Source organism: Lacerta agilis, chromosome 3, assembly GCF_009819535.1.
Source record: "Lacerta agilis isolate rLacAgi1 chromosome 3, rLacAgi1.pri, whole genome shotgun sequence".
NCBI classification, from domain to species: Eukaryota; Metazoa; Chordata; class Lepidosauria; order Squamata; family Lacertidae; genus Lacerta; species Lacerta agilis.
This window is the reverse complement of record NC_046314.1, coordinates 74019037-74038187: the sequence shown is the minus strand read 5'-3', so window position 1 is coordinate 74038187 and position 19151 is coordinate 74019037. Positions and strand designations below refer to the sequence as shown.

The window sequence follows — 19151 nt, the reverse complement described above, 5'->3', positions numbered from 1 at the left end:
GCCAATGGCGGAGAGGCAAGGCGGGGAGAGGGCGGGCTTGGAGCTGTCACTCACGCTTCGGGTTTTGGGGGAGGGTAGTGAACAGCTTGGAGAGGAGCCGCTGCTGTCGCCGTCGCCACCGGGGTTCGGACGGGCGGGATTGGCCCCCGGTGTCGCCGGGCGGGAGCCCTCGCCTGCCTTCGGAGCCAGGCCAGCGATTGCTCGGTAGAAGCGTGGTATTCGGCCAGGGGATCAGGTCCAGCGTTGGGAGGAGGCTCCATCCTCCTCGCCCCCCCCCTCTCCGCAGGTTAGGGGGGACCAGTGAGCAAGCGGGCGACAGTCGAGGAACAAAGGTAACGTAGCCCCGGGGAAGATCTCCCTGGCCCCGGTGGCCTCAAGTGGCCGGCGGGGTCGCTCCGTGCAGGCGAGAGCCTTTTGCAGGGGCCATGGGGGAAAAGAGAGAAAGGGAGGAAAGAGCGCTCCTGGTTTGTTGTTTTTCTCCTTGTTGAGGCTGCGGCGGGACAGGCCGATCGCCCCCCTCCCTCCTCTCTCGAAACCTAAATCTTTGGGTCCCTCGGAGGACGCAGCCAGGCAAGCGGAGTGGGAGGATACTGGTCCGGGAGCCGCCTTTGGAGGAGGCGAGATGGAGGCAAGGCGTCCCTTGTTTCTCCTTCGCTGACCGTCGCCTTCCTGGATTCCTCGATCGCTGACCAGCTCTGAGCAGGGGAGCTGCGGCTGTTGCCGAAACTCCTGCCGCGGAGTCAGCATGGGGGGGGGCACACACGGAGAGAGAGAGACATCGAGACAGGTTGCTGGGAGATCTTTTGGGGAGCCGCTTTTCTTTAAACGGTATGGGGAGGAGTCGTCCCCCCCCCCCCCCATTCCACTCTTCGCTCCTTGTCCTAGTACAATGGAGAAGCCTCCCCTCCCGCAGGGGAGAGAGAGAGTCTGCATGGACGAGAAAGCGCCTCTCCGTCCTGGCTGGACACCCCGCAACCTGCCTCTCTCGTCTCCCTTATTCAGAGACACCCCCTCCCCACTTTTGTGGGGGGGGGGAGGCTGCTAGGAGCCGCTCCCATAGAGCCGAAGGCGAAGGGCTCGTTCCTCCTCAGGCGGTACCCGGAGAGGGGGAGCGGACAGAGAGGAGGAGGGACGGGGACGGAGGGGGGGGGGTTAAGAAGCGGTTGTTGTTGTGGCAAGTTTCTCCTCTGACAGAAATGGCGTCAAAGGCAGCGAGTGAGGGGGAAGCCGAGCCGCCGTGTGTGAGGCTCCGAGAGGAAGCGGCTGCTGGAGCTGGAGCGGCGAGGTCGTGGTTTGTGGCGGTGGAGAAAAGAGGGGCCTGCTTAGAGGGAATAGGAGAGGCAGGGGGTGAGGGAGGGGGGACGGTGGGGGGGGGAGAAGCTCGTGCAGAAATGCTCCCCTCGCGGACCGCGGAAAAGAGGTGGTGCGGTGGCTCAGTGCTTTGTTTTAAATTTCAGGTCCAGCCTCGGCAGCTCAACCTCTTTCGGGTTTTTCTACTGCAGCCTGAGTTCATCATGAAGGTAAAGCACTAATGGGGCGGGCGAGGAACTGGCGGAGGGTTATGTCTGCCTGGGTGTGAGGACTGGAGCCGATTCCAGACCTCGACTGCAGGCTGTTTTCTGCCCTCCGGCTTACTTGTGTTGGTTCGGTTTTGGTAAACCCTCTGTGAACTGTGCTGAGAGCATAATATAAATCTGGTATGCTGGAGTTTTTCTGCAACACCCTTTCTGTGCGGATTGAGGACATGTCTGCCTGGGCCAGCCCTTGGTATTTTGGCGGAAGAATAGGGGGCATTTGCTCTCCATCGTAAAGTATGAAGTGGGATGGGAAGCTCCACTAAGCAGTTGTATTTAATCAGTTGGGGTTAAACAATAGATTCAGTTTACTTTTTTTGTATGAGCCCCATTGAATTGATATTTGTGGGCTACTTGAAGGGGTATGTTTGGGAGGGAATAGCTGCAGCAAAAAAATTGCTGCAAGATGCAGAAAGAAATTTAAAACAGCCTTTCACTGTTGGATGCAGTAAGTGTTTGCATGACATGTGCCCGTTAACTGAAAGGCGCTGACAGCTGGTGGTCAGTGTCTTAAAGAGAATGTGATGGAAAAAATATTAATAATGTGTTCCTTATTTTTAAATCTGTGCTGTCCATGAACACAGAACCTGGTGTAGCATATTATCTAAACATCCAGAACAAGCCCCTTATCAAAGGCCAAATCTGGCTTTTAAGGCTTTACAAACCTGTTAGAGGCACTTACTGAATAACTGAAAATGGAATATTGCACAGTACTTGAATAATAAGTACTGCCTACCACATTTGTTATTAAATATTGTAAGCTACTTCCTCTGTTGAGTAAGGCCTTTCTTGAGGGATGTGGAAAGCTACATCAGCTGTGCCAGAAACACTAACTTAAAATCAAATGTTTCATACAATTTAAATTTGAGATAAGCTCCATGGATGTCTTCTCTTGATAAAATAGTTGTTTTTCAGAGAATTGTTGAGTTGTATCCAAATCTGTTTTTTTTACATTAAGATTATTTTTGATAATAAGTGAAATAATAGTCTTTTTAGTCTAGAGACTATTTGTTTTAAAAATATTCAGCACTCATTCTTCTTTATATATGCAAGTCTTAATGTAGGATGAAAGATTCGTGATCAGATATTACGATTATAGCAAGCCATGCAGTTTTGAAGTATGGAACTATGCAGTTCGCACGTTGTTGAAAATGTAAGAAATGTAGTAGTGCAGTCTTCACTCTGTAACAACTTAAAACCCTGTCTGTGTTAAATATAAACACTTTCGAAAGTGCTGAGTGCCTTTTTTCAGTTTCTTAGGATATGTGTGTAAAATGAAAGTTACAGTGTATTTCATACTCCAGAAATGGATATAGTCAGGTGTTTAGCATTTTAGTACCATAATATAATAGTTTTGGTCATATAAATCTTGGCACAGCCTGATTCTGTACATGCTTACTCTCTGTATTGGCCAATGCTTTTAGCATCTAAAAACTTGTCTGGAATATATATGTTTACTCAGAAGTGTCTCACTGTGTTCAGCAGAGCTTAATCCCAAATAAATGTTCATAGAATTGGTTTGAAAAGTTGAAATAAAATAGATCATTCTGTTATAAAGAGGTTCAGATGTTATTAAAAAAAAAAATCATGACGGAAACCTACTTTTTGGGAAATGCCCACTTTGCTTCCTCCCAGATTCTCATATGAGTTACTTAAGAGGTCTAAGTAACTTCTGCCCTTTTGTGAAAGTATACAGTAGTTTGCCAAAACAAAAGGGTGCAAACTTTTGCCACTCCATAGAGGACTAGCTGACAAAAGACAACATCCTCACTGCCGAATGGCTTTGGTCGCTGACAGCTGTAGTATAAGAGAGAGAATAGTTTGTTCATTCAGTATGCTGTGGCAGCATTGAATTCTGCATATCCCGCTTCAGACCTCATTCTGTTGCATGTCAAAGCTTTGATTAATAGTTGTGATACATGTGCACAGAAGGAAAAATAAAGAGCTGGCTAGTCAGGAGTTCACCCTGCAGCATGGTTAGTGCTGTGACTCATCTCCTTTTTGCCCTGTACTGTGGAAGAAGTTGCCAGGCTCTGTGTTATGTACCTTCTAGTACCTTTTCTTCTTTTTCACTGTGTCACAATTTAACTGTCTGCCTTTTATTTGCAAATGGCTAGCATATTGTTTAAAATTTCAGCTCTAAACTTTTAGAAAAGAACTCATTGTTTCCCTTTATATCATGTTTAAAGAATGTTTTATAGTATACCTTTACTACTATAAGGGTAACACTAACTAGAATAGTAGGTGAGTAAGCAAGGGTGGTTGTTTTTCTGCTTCTATTAATTCAATGTTTTACTAGAATGAATGTAATCTGTAAAGTGATGTTGAAGGTAGTGCTTCAGTAGATAAAAGTAAGCAGTGAAATTTTTAATTGCGCGAGAGAGCTCTACAGAGGTACTTCTGAGGAACTGAAATTATTTTTAGAACAATGCCACAAGCTCTGACTGATGGGGCTACTGGCTGTTCCCTTAAGTGAAGGAGGCAGTGTTGTCTTTTTTGGTTCATGTTCAAGGCTATCAGTCTGGAAACTCCCATTTCTGTTCCCAGCTTGCTGTTTTGCTATTGCTTGAAGTTGCACAAGTGACCTTTCTGTGCTGCAGCCCTTATTGGCAACCTGATGATAAATATAATTTGAGTTGAACACACTTGGATCTAGGCATCGTAAAGTAGGTGAAAATATAGTTTCACATTGCTGCTTATGGCTTAGTAAGTTGCCTTTATTATTAAGATTTATTGATACTTCCTAGGAGCATCTGTATGAATTCCAAGACAATTAGTCCCTTTGTGTGAATGAATGCATGGTATCAAATCTCATATGTTATAGATTTGTGATGAACTGAAAATCCTAAAACAGTGGATGTGCAAATATGTGTTAAATATATCATGCCCCAATTTAATCACATAGTGCTCTTAATAACTACATATTGATTAGCACAGTATGCCAGTGGACAGCATGAAAAACTGTAGTAATTTATTTATTATGGGAATTATTATATATTTCCTTTGGTCTTCACAGTATGTATGATGGGAATTATTACACATTTCCCTCAACATCCAAATAGCCAATCATGCAAGATTATAAGTGTACTTCAATAGAACAACTCTTATTGATGAATATATTATAATAACTATCCAATATCAGAGGCAGTGCTTGCAACAAACATTCCACTATAGGAGGCATTTGATAGAAGCATCAGTCTTCAGTCTTTGAGTCAATTTTTTATAAGGTTTGGTTCAGTATATGCAGCTTTCCAGTATAAAAACTAATACAGTATAAATGGATTTTTGTGTTTCTGATTCCTCCATAAATGTCTATTGATAGCCATTTGTGCCCCATCTTCTTTAAGAAAACGTTAGGAAATTTCATATGTCTGACATGTGGAAGAGGGGGTGTGGCGATGGGAACATGTTTTCCTATCTGTGGCAGTGTATATATATTCATACATTCTGGGTTGCAGTCATCATAGATAAAGTCACCAATCAGATAATTAATCTAGATCCATATTTGGTCTTATGGTAGTCAGTGGAAATTCCAGGAATATATTGCATAAAGAGTTTGTGATAGCTAGGATGGTGGTAGCTAGGATCACAATAACAAAACACTGAAAAGTGATGGGTCTCAATATGACATATCCTTGGTTGTGGCAGATTTTGAACCTAACACTTATGAAAATTTTACACACAGAGTGTCGAGAAAAGAATTGCAAGCAATTTCATGCAATATGGGAGTTGCTTATAGACAATCAAGCAGTCTGTAAATTTTAAAAATAAAATAAAAATTGGTTACTGACATGGAACATGGATGTGGTCTGCTACTGACATATGAGTCAGCTGTATCAGGAAGCTTTTAATGTGTGATATTTTGTTTTGTCTCGTATATTCTGTTGAGAGTGGCTGGGGCAACCCGGTCAGATGGGCGGGGTACAATTTGTTTTGTAGTACAGTAGCTGTACGCCGGCTCCCCCGGCCAGTAACGCGAGATGAGCACCGCAACCCTAGAGTCGGACACGACTGGACCTAATGGTCAGGGGTCCCTTTACCTTTAGTAGTAGAAAACAACTTTGGATAATCTGTGAATCTGATGGATAGCACAGTGAATGAATTGATGAATGGTTTATGCTCTTGATCCTATTGTTATTGCTGCTTTCTTTTTATATCTGAAAATAAACACAAATAAAAATAAAACATAAGGGAATAAGGACAAATGGACATGTGCTGTTTCTCTTGTCTTAAAATTTAGTCATTAAAGGTGTATATACTGGCTGTGTGGCACAGGTTGTGTGAAATATCTTTAATCCTGCTTGTGAAGAGTGTATGTTAACATTTATTTAGTTTATATATACACTCCTCCTCTTTACCACCTCCCTGCTCAATTATTTTTTATTATTATAAAAAATGACCTCTGCCACAATGCAAATCACTGATGTAATGAATAAGAGAGGCTGTAATTGTTTTCAGTTCTGTCTTTTTGTAATAAAATACTATGAAGGAATATCAGCCATTTGTGGTGGTGTTTCTACACAAACAGCCTGAAGAGAAATAGTACTATCATGCATTGGATGAGAGCTCAATTGTTCTTGCAGACAATGTGCTGTAACCTAGTTAAGAATGTAGTAATGTTTTACTTTTCTTGCCAACTGTGTAGAAACAAACATAGGATTAGAATAGGAATGCTTTTAAGAGTACATACACTACAAGTAAGTTAAAGCAGGAAGGAAGGAAATACTTATGGGATGTTTATCTCTAGAACTGATTGTTAGGGTATGTAAACAAGTGTTTCTTTAAAGAAATGCTACTTTCATAGCCTATCTAACCTGCCATTGCCCTATTTTTTTCTCTCCACCCCCTTCCATCTTGGTTACGTAACTCTAATGCAATAACTGAAACAAAATACTTACCGGTACACAAAGCTATTGTGTGCTATTTTATAAGGTCTGTTGCTTTACAAAGAATAATCCAAGAGGTCTGCTTTAGTTGCAAAACATTGTGATGAAGAAATGTTTGAAATAATTTTGTTTAGTTTGTTTGCTACTAGGAGTTCACAAATCTTTTTGTGGTTGCCACCACCACATGCTTTCTTGAGACCAGTGGCAATTGCAGAGAACTCATAGAAGGGAAAGTTGCTTGCCCTTGCAGTAGACTTCAGTGAAAGTTACAAACAGTATCTTGACTGCTGTTACATTATACAGCGATCCAGTGGAATAAGAGAGAAACTACTCCTTTCCTTCCTCCTTTGTGGAGAAAGGGAGGTGGGCTTCTATTCTGTATGCTGGGATTATTTAGGAGAGGTCATTAGCAGCATAGCTTCCAGAAAGATCCCAAGTTCTCTATAGAAGCTCTGCACCTGACAGAAACTCTTTTCCTCCATGCTGACTTAGGGTGAGAAAATGCAGTGAATTTGCCTTGTGAGTTTGGTTTTGCCAAGATGAATGTTGTAGCACCATAACCTAGGTATAAGGTGTGCCATTTGGAGATTAGTTTATATATCTGAGTTTCTAACACTGCAGGTGGCTGTAGAGGGGAGGAAGAATTGGTGAAAATTGCCTCCCTGCCCTCTTCCTCTTGTGTGAGTGGAACTCCCATGAGGGCAATTCTGGAGTCAGCAGAGTAAGTTTAGTTTATAGGAAAGTGAGTCATTAAACTTCTTTTAAAATTCCAAATTGTTAAAGGGTTGAGTAGAGAAGTTGTACCTTATTTTTGATTTTGATTGTACGGAAGAAACTAACAAGAAATAGACAAATCCCTCGAAGAAAATGTGGGGTTTATCCCAGTTAAATAAAAGACATTGTTTTGGTGTTGTGTATTAAAAATACATATAAAGAAATGTACGGTAATACAATAAAACAGAGATGGGGAAACTGCAGTCCTTCAGGAAGTGTTAGACCCCAGCTCTCATCATTTCTATCTTCTGGTCAGAAGGGGAAAGTGTCTTAGTAATGTTTGGAACTTAGGAAGAGAATCCAGAGTGACAGATGTAGCAGGTATCTTGTCTGTGAATTTAAACAAAATGATAGATTGTCATAAAATACAAAATCAGGAAAATGTGTTTGTGCCTTATTTTCCCTTCATATTTGGACAATGATATGCCAGGGTGGTGTGGGAGCTGGTGTGGTGTAGTGGTTAAGAGCAGTAGGCTCGTAATCTGGTGAACCGGGTTTGCGTCTCTGCTCCTCCACATGCAGCTGCTGGGTGACCTTGGGCTAGTCACACTTCGTTGAAGTCTCTCAGCCCCACTCACCTCACAGAGTGTTTGTTGTGGGGAAGGAAGGGAAAGGAGAATGTTAGCCGCTTTGAGACTCCTTCGGGTAGTGATAAAGCGGGATATCAAATCCAAACTCTTCTTCTTCTAACACTTTCCTCTTGGAAGTGTCATTTTCCCTAGGACAAAACAACTGAATTTGAATATGGATGCATTTATTTTGCATATTCATGTTTCCTTGAAACATATTTTGTCCCAGCATAGTTCAGACTAGGGTTTCCATTGGGATACCACAAATAATACTTGGATAGTGTGAGACTACTTTGTTTTAAACCATACATGTGTAATGCAGCCTGTGCAATGTTAGCAATTTACTAGCACTGTCTTGTTACATGCTGCAGCTTGTAAGGATTTTGCAGAACAAATCTGACAAACTTTTAAGTTTAAATTTAGAGGCAGCGGATATTTCAAATTCACACACCATATAACTGCTTCCTGTGAACCCAGATAGTGTGTAGAATTACCAGGTCATAACTTTTAAAGAAAAGGCTTGCGCCATGCTGTTTTCATTGTAATTATCTGTATGTTTTAAATAGGTCATATAGATAGTTTCAATTCTATTAATGTTTATTTTTTTAAATTATTGCTTTCCCCTAGGTTTCTAGCTATTTTTATCCTGTCTGTAAGCCGCCTTGAGTCCATGTCTCCTGCCTTTTCCCCAAGGTGGCTTACATAAGATAAAAATAACTAAAAACCTTGGAGAAAAGCAATCATTTAAATAACCACCTGTAATAACAACAAGCTGGAGAACTTCATTTTCAGAGGCCCATAAATTATCTTAATACATTGAACATTCCCCTCCCCTCTGGCAACCTCTCAAACATGTATCTGGGGAGGAGGGCAAGAGATTAGCTCTGCAGCTACACAGTACTTCCAGAAGTGCTTCAAGTGGCTCTGACAAAGATGAGTTGCGAGTCGATCACCCGTGTGGAGTAAATAAAACACAAGGACACATGATTTTAGGTTAATGGGCAAAATAAGGCCACAACTTCATTGGTTATAGCATGTGAGAGGTATTGGCTTTAGGCATTGGAGAAGAGTACAACGCTTTACTCCACCCCACTCAGCGGGGAGTCACCTTAGCGTTAACGACTAGTGGGAGGAGCTTGTTGATGCAAATACAACTGGAAGCTTCCCCTGATGTCACCAGGGGCTGTGCCATGGCCCTAGCCACCAGCAGGGCATCGGACAGGATCCACGACCTAGGTAGGTGATGGCCACAACCTGCCCTCCAACACACAACACATATACATCACATATTAAATATTCTAATGCCTAACTGCCACCTGAGCCCAAAGATGCTCGCTGCCAATACCCTCACAGCAAGCAGAATAGGGCAATGGCACTGTCGCGCCCGTTTAAAGGCAGCCAGACTCCGCCCCCGGCTAGCCCTATTAGCCAGCTGAGGGGCTTGGTGTGGCAGCGGATAGGGGCTGATGCAGGGGGCCCAACACGCCCCCTTGCAAGCGCGGGAAACGGCTCCTGCTCACAACTCCTCCCCTCTGGAATGAGAAAAGGTCCTACCACTTCCATTCTGAGCTGGGGGAATGGGGTGGTCCCTGACCTATAATGCCCGCAGAGTCTTGTTGGCTACTAAGGCCAGCATGACCAGTATTCTAGTAGTCTCACTCTGTAAATCAACAGTAACAAACACAGAACTAATAGGGAGTAATGCATTCAAACCCCACTTCTGGCAGTAAGTGTCTTCAATTAATGAAGAAACAAAGGGGTGCCCCAAGAGTCTTATTCAAAGTTGGTCCCTAACATGTTCACAATTAATTAACAGTTGAGCAGTATAGTTTAGTAAATGGTATACGTTTATTAGTGATAAGTTAGCATTAAACTTACTGCTATGCAAATATCACAAATGTTTTCCTAACAATTCACAGGTTTGCAACTCTTTGGGGATACTGAAAAAGGAATAAAAATTCAAGTTGCTGGGTAATATTCAATTGTGCCTCTCTACTAGTGAAACTTACATCTACTTTTCCTTCCTCTCCTCCACCTGCACACCCACCAAATCTACTTTGAAGAGTTGAAGGACCTTTACAGCAGATTTGGTGGGGTGTGGGGGCAGGGAGGTAGGGGAAATGTTGTGCAACATTAAATATCACCCTCATAAATATCAACCCTACAGGTTATCTTAGAAGAGGCTGATATGCATGTCTAAGAATTAGTGGGTCTAGAATTTTGTGTCAGATTTAAAAGGTGCCAAATCTAAGCCCTTATTGCAGAGGAACCACCAGGAGCACATCCTAAGGCTCCTGGTGGTTCCTTTGCAGCCATAGTTTTACCTGTTGCATCAGATGCCATGCAGGTGGCCATGGTTGGGGGGGAAACAACCCCATCTGTTCTATACTTGGCTTGCAGGTACGATAGGTTCATCTGATAGTTTTCTCTTTTGACCTGTTCAGTGGTGTCTCACAAGCTTAAAACCCGCTGCTGGCATTGGTCTTAGGATTTTGCTCTGTAATGGCTTTCTGTAAATTAGATCTTTCTCTGTCAGAACATGGTCTTGTTTTCTCAGCAGTGAAACATATTACATTATCCTTTGATGGCAATAATAAACAACAGTCACTTTGCTTGTAGGCAAGTAGGGCACTTAAGTTGTAGTAGTGGTCTCTGGTACGTGTTTCTTCTCTCTGGTGTGGCAACTGCTATCTTTAACCTTTCTCTTGTCACCTTTTATATATTGAATTCTCTCCCTTGGGGCATTTGTAGTCCTTACATTTGTCCCTCTTTTATTAAATTGTTTAAAGTTCCTCTTGAATTTCCCTCTTGATCTATTCTATTCCTTTGATTCTTTCCCCTGTTGTTTAGCTTCTCTTCTTTTTGATTCTGTGTAAAATCACTCAACAAGTGCAAAGTTTTATCCCTCCAATCATGTCCCTCTTTTCTCATGTTCTCTAGATCACGAGCAGGAACCTGTGCATTGAAATAATGTACAGTGCCTAGTTAACTTAAAACCATTACTTAAAATGATGAAGAAGCTGTCTAGTGTAAATTATATACTATTGCAATTAGGAGAAGTGGAACTCAATTTTTCTTAGAACATTTGTTCCTTTATTCCTTGCAAAAATGGAGAACAAAGCCAGCTGCTACAATGTCTGTCCTTTATGCATTTGCTTCTAAATCTAGGCTATACAGTTCCAGAAACAGAAAAGATCTAAGTAGGGTTCAAAGCATGGTTTATGGGTTAACCCATGCTTTTCTTTAAAAGCAATAATGCCAAAGCCCTATCACCAGGGTTGTATTAAACTGATTTGGCATGGTAAGTGGCTAGGCCCAAAGAAAAAAGTAGAGATACTAATACATGCTTGAAAGTACTGTATCATACTTCACATTTGATATGGTCTTAAATATCTGTATGTTAACAAAATAGTAGAGTTACCTTGCCCCCCGAAGAATAATAACATTATCGGAAGATTATTCTTTTTCTTGAATAGGTAGGTAGCCGTGTTGGTCTGCCATAGTCAAAACAAACAAACAAACAACAACAACAACAAATTCCTTCCAGTAGCACCTTAGAGACCAACTAAGTTTGTTCTTGGTATGAGCTTTCGTGTGCATCTGAAGAAGTGTGCATGTACACGAAAGCTCATACCAAGAACAAACTTAGTTGGTCTCTAAGGTGCTACTGGAAGGATTTTTTTTTTATTTTGCTTTTTCTTGAATGTGTATGATTAATTCAGTTAATTTGTAAATAATTGTTCAGATCTGTTGCTGTTTTTTAAACGAACTAACCCAGACGGTGTGTTTGTCCCTTCTCAATATGTCCTCTCTGAGAAAGGAGTAGAGGGTGGGAACATGAGAATGGGCCTTTTCAATGGTGGCTCCGCACTTGTGGAATGCTCTGTCAAGGGAGGCATCCCTGGCACCATCACTCCCTATTTTTAGGTGCCAGGCAAAAACATTCCCTTTTATCCAGGTTGCTAACCCTTAGTCTGGAGTGGTTCAGGTATTTATGGCCCCTCTTATGTATGTATAGTGGTTTTTATTCTTTATTGGCTTTTATACTTCATTTTAATGAATGTACCAGGTTTCTAAATTGCTTTGGATTACTTTTGTGAAAAAGCAACTAATAAATTCAATCCAATAATGAGAAATAATAATAATACTGATAATATAAAATTAACTCATTTTACCATTCTCAGAGCACCTTATGCACTACTTACCCATTTTTCAGCTTTTCTATACCCATTGTCGGTACATCGTGGGATTCTTGCTAGTATATTCATATCCCATTTGAATTTGAACACTTGCTGGAGCTTGCACTCATAAATAGTGATCGTTTTGTTGTACAAAGAATATAACAGCTTTTCAGGTTATATAACTTTTCTACAAAGATTTCATGTTTTGTTAACTGTCTTGCATGATTTGCTTTAGCCAGGAAGTGCAGTGTCTGTAGGTATTCAAAAATAACTTACCTTGCAGTTTCCTCTTTAATCTCCACCTAAGATAGTACTGTTTATCAAGTTTTTGTATCTACAAGGACCACTTCGTTCTCATATGATAAACATACATGCACAAAAAGGTAGAATCATATCGCATGTGAACATCCTAGATTCAAATAACCTTTGTTTTATCCTACTTAGTAATATTTCAGATAAAATATGTTGTAAGGCAAATATACTCCATCTTTTCTGTAGGAAATATTTTATGAAGGTACATTCCTGTTCTAAGTTCCTGTATTGTGGATATGGTACTTTAAACCAGAATGTAATGAAACAAAAATTGCAAGCGTGAAGACCTAATGTTAAATACAGGACACTGTATTTCAATTAAGTTTCAGTTACAGTCATACCTGGTGTTACGTTCGCTTCGAATTGCGTTTTTTCGGGTTCTGAACATTGGAAACCCGGAAGTGTTTACTTCCGGGTTTCCCTCGGCGTGCATGCGCAGAAGCGCCACTCGGGTTACGGACATTTCAGGGTGAGAACGGCACCCCGGAACGGATCAGGTCTGTAACCCTAGGTACCACTGTAAATAGAATAATTTATAGTTTTTTCTGTGAATTCTAGGGGTATTTTTCTAACCCTAGAGAAAAATTAATAGCATTACCGGTATGTTCCATTGTGTTTGGAGGCTAACTTAATTCTGTGTTACACTAATTTAAAAACTGGTAGATTATTTTAAAGCATAATGTCAGGGAACTGTCCCCGGCTCAGCGCAGGGTGGTGCAAGGGCTTTCGGGATGCTACAGAGAGCCTCAGCAACACCTGAGAAGCAGCACTTCCTCTTCCAGCGGGAGCAGCAGCAATGCCTCAAGTGGACTAGGGGAGGCGGTTCAGGGAACTGGCAGCCAAGGCTCTGGGGATTTTAGAGAGACCTCGCACCCCGCTGGTGCAGAGGGAGGCACTCCACTTCTGTCCCCCCAATTGCACAGAGGGGAGCCACGTAGGGAAAGAAGGAGGGGATTTCGTATCCCTAGACTCTTATGCTGGGGGAGAAACCGGAAAGAGGCACTCCCGGATTCTGCTGATGGATGAGACAGACGTGATTTGTTAGCTCTGCACTGTAAATAGTTTTGCACAATAAAACCATTAAAAAGAAGCTACGGAGTTTGGCTGGTCACTCATGAGCAATTAACTGAGGACCTTACACATAAATATAATACTTAGACTTGTATATCCCTAAATTGTTCAAAACAATGTCTAGTTTCAATTTTTTGTTATTGTAAATGTTTTATGTGACCATATTGTTGGCAGTGCTTATGCTGTCTACACAGCTTCTGATTCTGTCATTTGGTCTGTTAACTACTGGAGGTCCAATATGTAATATGTAAGGAACAGCCTTGGCACATGCCTTTGCACAGTTTAAATTGTCTGTAATGATTGAAACAGGCTTCCTCTCGCCCATCTTGCACTTGTCATCCAGTCATGTATTTGTTCCACCCCCCGCCCCTCACATCAGATTATTCCACTCAGATAACCCCTCATACCCATTAAGTGCCTGTAACAAATTACACTTCTTTTGAAGTGTACAATTTCAAGAGCTTTCACCCATACCTTCAGTTAGTAGCACAAATTTAGATACTCCTGGTTCATAAACCAGATAATTTGCTAATCACAAGTAATTAAAAGAATTTTCGAATTCTCCCAGTTATTAACATGTATACTGTACTACATGGCATATTTAATGGGGAGCTGAAAAAAATACTCTGGGAGAATTTGCAAATATTATAAAATACACACAAGAAACAAGTATTTACATTGTTTCGAAAATATCCTAATCTAATGAAGAATCTCTCCAATCACAGAAAAGTTATTGAAACAACTTACAGCTAAAAGCAGCAAAATATTAATATCATTGGGAGGAGAAAAGCACATTTAATAGAAGTACTTCTAGTGATACAGCAACACAATATGGATTAATTTAAGTTTGATCCTTCCACAAAGGGAAAAGGAAGGAGCCCTTTGCCAGTTGATTACTTTCCTGAGACAAACCTAAGATCTGCTTGCAATAGCCTGGGTGCCAGGACAGGATAGTGCCTGACATCACCACCACCTGGGGATCATTGGATTCGGACTGTTTTCAAACACATCCTATGGAATTCTATCAGTTACATTTTATCTGTTCAATTGGAATGAATTTTGTAATAAAATTCCTTTTTCTGTAGCCTGAGCAGGAACAGTCACCATTAAAAAAAGAGGTCGGAATAGGCCAAAATATATGTGGACTGTCCCTGGATCAAGTGACTTTTCTTCTTTAAGTTCTCAAAGCTCTTTATCTAGCTCAAGGTTGTCGTATGAACTAGCCAGATGTTTAACTGAGAATCAATCACAGTCAGTCCACCATTTGAAAAATAAGACTTTAGAGCCTTCTTGCCCCAAAATGGCAACTAGACATTCCATTTTGGCGACTGCAATGGTTTACGAACCCATTTGGCGCCTAGCTTATATATCTGAGTTTCTAACACTGGGTGTGTTAATGTTGAGTATGGTAATAAATAGTCCTAGTGAGGAGGAAAAGGAAGTTCTCTCTGTAAGTTCAAGCATGGGAAAAGAAAGGGCCTGATGGACCAGTTGCAAGAATTATCCACTAGCCCCTTGTGCTGATAATATCCACCATTGCTATTCCTTCTTATAAGAAAAACAAAATCGAAAATTCTTTCTAGTAGCACCTTAGAGACCAACTGAGTTTGTTCCTGGTATGAGCTTTCGTGTGCATGCACACTTCTTCAGATACCCACCTGTAACTGAACCCTTCTTATAAGATTAGGTGTAGCAAAATCTGACTTTATTTATTAAAATATATATTGCTATTCATTTTTTTAAAAAACAGTAGTTTACAACAAATATATTTATGTTATAATTGTGGCTTTTGGGTATTCTAATGTAAGTTGGTTCTGTTGTAAGGTTTTAGTCTACTGCAGGGGTCAGCAAACTTTTTAGCAGGGGGCTGGTCCACTGTCCCTCACATCTTGCGGGGGGCCGGACTATATTTTGAAGAAGAAGAAAAATGAACGAATTCCTATGCCCCACAAATAACCCAGAGATGCATTTTAAATAAAAGGATGCATTCTACTCATGTAAAAACACGCTGATTCCCGGACCGTCCGCGGGCTGGATTGAGAAGGCGATTGGGCCGCATCCGGCCCCCAGGCCTTAGTTTGGGGACCCCTGGTCTACTGTATTAGGTGTCTGGAGCATCTCTGGGTAGGAAAGCAGAATATAAATTAACTAACAAAGTTTATGCAGTGAAGAGAACTTTTATGGGCTTTATATTAGTGGCCCAGAGTGAAGCAAATACTTCTGAGAGATTAGTTCTAGTACATACCGTATTTTTCGCTCCATAGGACGCACCAGACCATAGGGCGCACCTCGTTTTTAGAGGAGGAAACAAGAAAAAAAAATATTTTTCTGGTTTTCCTGCTCTAAAAACCCTGTGGTTTTTTTGAGGATCAGCTAAAAGTTTTGCAGCTTTTTTGCAAAGGGAAAAGCCCTGTTTTTTTGAGGATCAGCTAAAAGTTTTGCAGCTTTTTTGCAAAGGGAGAAAAGCAAAGCTCCTTTTGCAAAGGGAGAAAAGCAAAGAGGAAAAGCCCCATTTTTTATGGTGTTCAACTCACATTTCTGCAGCATCTGAAGGAAAGGGAGCCATTTCTACAGTTTCCAGACAGATAATCTAATCAGCCAGTCACATGTTGCTGGGGAAACAAGCAACCTCCCTCTGCAGCACATTCAACAATGGAGGGCGGGGCTGAAAGGGAGCCTGGACTCTTATCTCTCTCCCAATCTCTTGCTGATCAGCTGCTGAGCGGGGTCCTTTCAACACCCCTTTTTCTCTTTGTAAAATAAAAAGCACTATCTGCTTTTGGCCCCTGGGCAATTCGGCTCCAGGGACCACCATTCCCTCCATAAGACGCACAGATATTTCCCCTTAATTTTTAGGAGGAGGAAAGTGCGTCTTATGGAGCAAAAAATACGGTACCTTCTTTCCTTGTTCATAGTAGACATATATATATTTCCTTTTCAGAGGAAGAACTGAACAAGGTGGAAAGCTAGGCTACAGTCATCTAATATTACAAGGGAGGGACAAGTTGTGCACAGATTACAATGGTAGAGAAATTGTAGTAGGGGACAGTTCTGCTTGACTGAAATCTCTAGCAGTATTGTAATATCGCCACTACATAAATTTACAGGAAGACCATATTTAGAACAATTTGTACAATTCTAATAATCCCATTTCCACTGTGCAGCTAAAACTCATTAAGAACTTGAGTGAACTATGATATTGAGCCTAGCTTGATATCATCCATAGTATTTTGAGTTCACAAGTAATGCAGTTAACACTGCAGATGCTTGCAGAGGTTAAACGATGCACATACTTGAGACACTTTGGAGATTCAGTTTGTGTGTCATTCTGTCACGTTTTTGTGGAACGGTATATTTATTCTTTCATAGTTATTAAATGTAGTCTAAGGCACAGAACAAAAGCATGCAGAGAAAGTGTTTTGTTAGATCAGGTTAAGTGGGCTCATGAATGAAATTCAATCTACCTCCATTTTCAAATCTTGAAGCAAAACAAATGTGGAGAACAAATGTGGCAACAGAACCTGTGGCATGGGATGGTGCAGGATAGAGGTGCTGCTCACTACTTGTCATTTACTTCTCATAGTTACCCTCCAGGGAAAAGTCATTATGAAAATGAAAAATTTTCATGGGAAAAATAAATTCCCTCCCCTGGCACTGTCATTGTTCTACCACTTTCTCAATATGCTGAAGACCTTGGTCTTTGAGAATTTTAATGTGTACTCTTTGGACACACTCTGGTTGTGGCTGTAATTTTTTTTAAAAAAAGTATTTTTTTTTATTAAAGCTTGAAAGAAGAAAGGAAAGACCGTATACAGAAATAAACATCAATCATTTTAAAGTGTTTTAATGCTGTCTTTTATACTGCTGTAACCCACTCTGGAAGCTTCTCATGAAGGGATGGTAAAGGTAAAGGTAAAGGGACCCCTGACCATTAGGTCCAGTCGTGTCCGACTCTGGGGTTGCGACGCTCATCTCGCGTTACTGGCTGAGGGAGCCAGTGTACAGTTTCCGGGTCATGTGGCCGGCATGACAAAGCCGCTTCCGGTGAACCAGAGCAGTGCACGGAAATGCCGTTTACCTTCCTGCTGGAGCGGTACCTATTTATCTACTTGCACTTTGACATGCTTTCGAAATAATAATACTGCCATGTTTGTCATATTGGGATCTTTTGTGAGGAAGGAGGGGGTATAAATTTAATTAATAAATAGGCAGAGGAACAAAAAGACATGTACTTTCTTTGTTTGAAACTGTTTTAGTCTTTCATGATATGACCCAGCTAGTAGAATCAAGACGGAACGTTTACAAATGGTAAAAATGTTGGGTAGATGTGTTAGCAAGCAAGATATGGGAGGAAAGAATGGGATTGTTTGTTAGTGCTTGTGTTTGAGATAAGGGATGCTGTGAACACACAAATATCTGTTTTGTTTGCTTTTATATGCTTTTATACTGTTTTATTGGTTTTTGGTTGTATTTTTGTTTTAATGGATATTGTTTTTATGTACTACATAGTGTGCACTGCTTAGAGATTTTTGAAATATTAAGTGGTTTAGAAATCCATTCAAATAAAATAAATATTAAGAGCCAAGATCAAGGGGGAGGGACTGGGAGTTAGATAAATAATGTGCTTAATATCTATTCTTCTGTGAAGGTTTATAGATAGGAAACACCTGTGTAAGGAGGGAACCCATGAGAATTTGTTCCTGGACCCACTCAGACATAATTACTGATGATCAAGCAAGCCTGCTCCTCTATTCTGTTGAAGACAGCTGTGGCTTCATAGCAGCTGGCCCATCTCCATGTTACTTTTGATTTGTTCTGGAAGCTGGAAATGTCTGGTGCAGTTTCTCAAAATGCTTTGGGAATTTGAAAGGAGTTGAAGGGTGGTACATGTGGGAGCAGGAGCGTAGCTTGGGAAAGTTGGAAAGCCAAACTTCTAGAAAGGCCCTAGAAATCTGATTGTTAGGCTAAATAGAATGCCGGCAGATTATTGGAGAGCCAGGTTCATAGCTATTCTGTATTGTATGGAGGCTAGACACTTCAGTGGCCCTGAGCAGGAACCATAGCACACACAAAAATAAATTCATGTTCGCCTAAAGTGAATAAACTTGCATCAGTTGTAATAATCTTAAATGTTGCTTGATAACTGCATATGCCATTTTCACAAACAGGATGATTAAAATGTTCATTTACTGCATGTCTCTTCCCCACCCCCCACCCCCATGGAGAGCAGTGATACTGTACATTTGAATCAAAATACTTTGGGGGTGGGGATTCGATTTCCAGAGCTTATTATCAGTACTGTATATTTATTTCATGTTCACCCTCCCATATCAGGTTTAGGAAACCTTTGGCACTCTAGTTGTTACTGAACTACAACTTCCAGCAGCCCCAGCAAGCTTGGCCAAGGGGAGTTGCAGTTCAGGAACATCTAGAGAGCCAAAGTTTTCCCACACCTGCACAATATAAAAGTCAAGCTGTAAATCAGTAATAGAAGCAAATATCTATGGACATGTTCCAACCAAGGGTGGACACTTCCAAGTTCAACTTATTTCAAGGAAATCAATTTGGGTCCAATGCAGATTTATCAAGCCATGAGCCAGCTTCAGAAATGTGTGCATATTCTCATTCTTCCCTTATCTTTCTGGAATGAATTCCCCCCTTCCCTCCTTTGTTTGCTCTAAACAAGTTTTAGATTCATCGGCTGGCGACAACCATAGTTAAGGCTAATCAACTTTGATATAGAGCAGGAGTTACGAACAAATTCTGGTTTAGAGAATCCTAGTT

General features: G+C 41.1%; 1 protein-coding gene across 4 annotated transcripts in view; it reads left to right on the top strand.

The window, feature by feature from the left end:
- Nucleotides 1-3: 3 nt before the first annotated feature.
- Nucleotides 4-19151, top strand: part of ARID4B (AT-rich interaction domain 4B) — a 90700-nt gene continuing 71552 nt past the window's right edge. Inside the window, exons 1-2 of one of the 4 annotated variants that reach the window (XM_033144310.1) lie at nucleotides 4-332; nucleotides 1458-1520. In XM_033144310.1, the coding sequence (XP_033000201.1) occupies nucleotides 1515-1520 (6 nt within the window). In that variant the 5' untranslated portion in view covers nucleotides 4-332; nucleotides 1458-1514. Of the gene's footprint in view, nucleotides 333-1260; nucleotides 1286-1457; nucleotides 1521-19151 lie in introns of those variants that run through there. The other 3 variants (XM_033144309.1, XM_033144311.1, XM_033144306.1) reach the window with 3 other exon arrangements.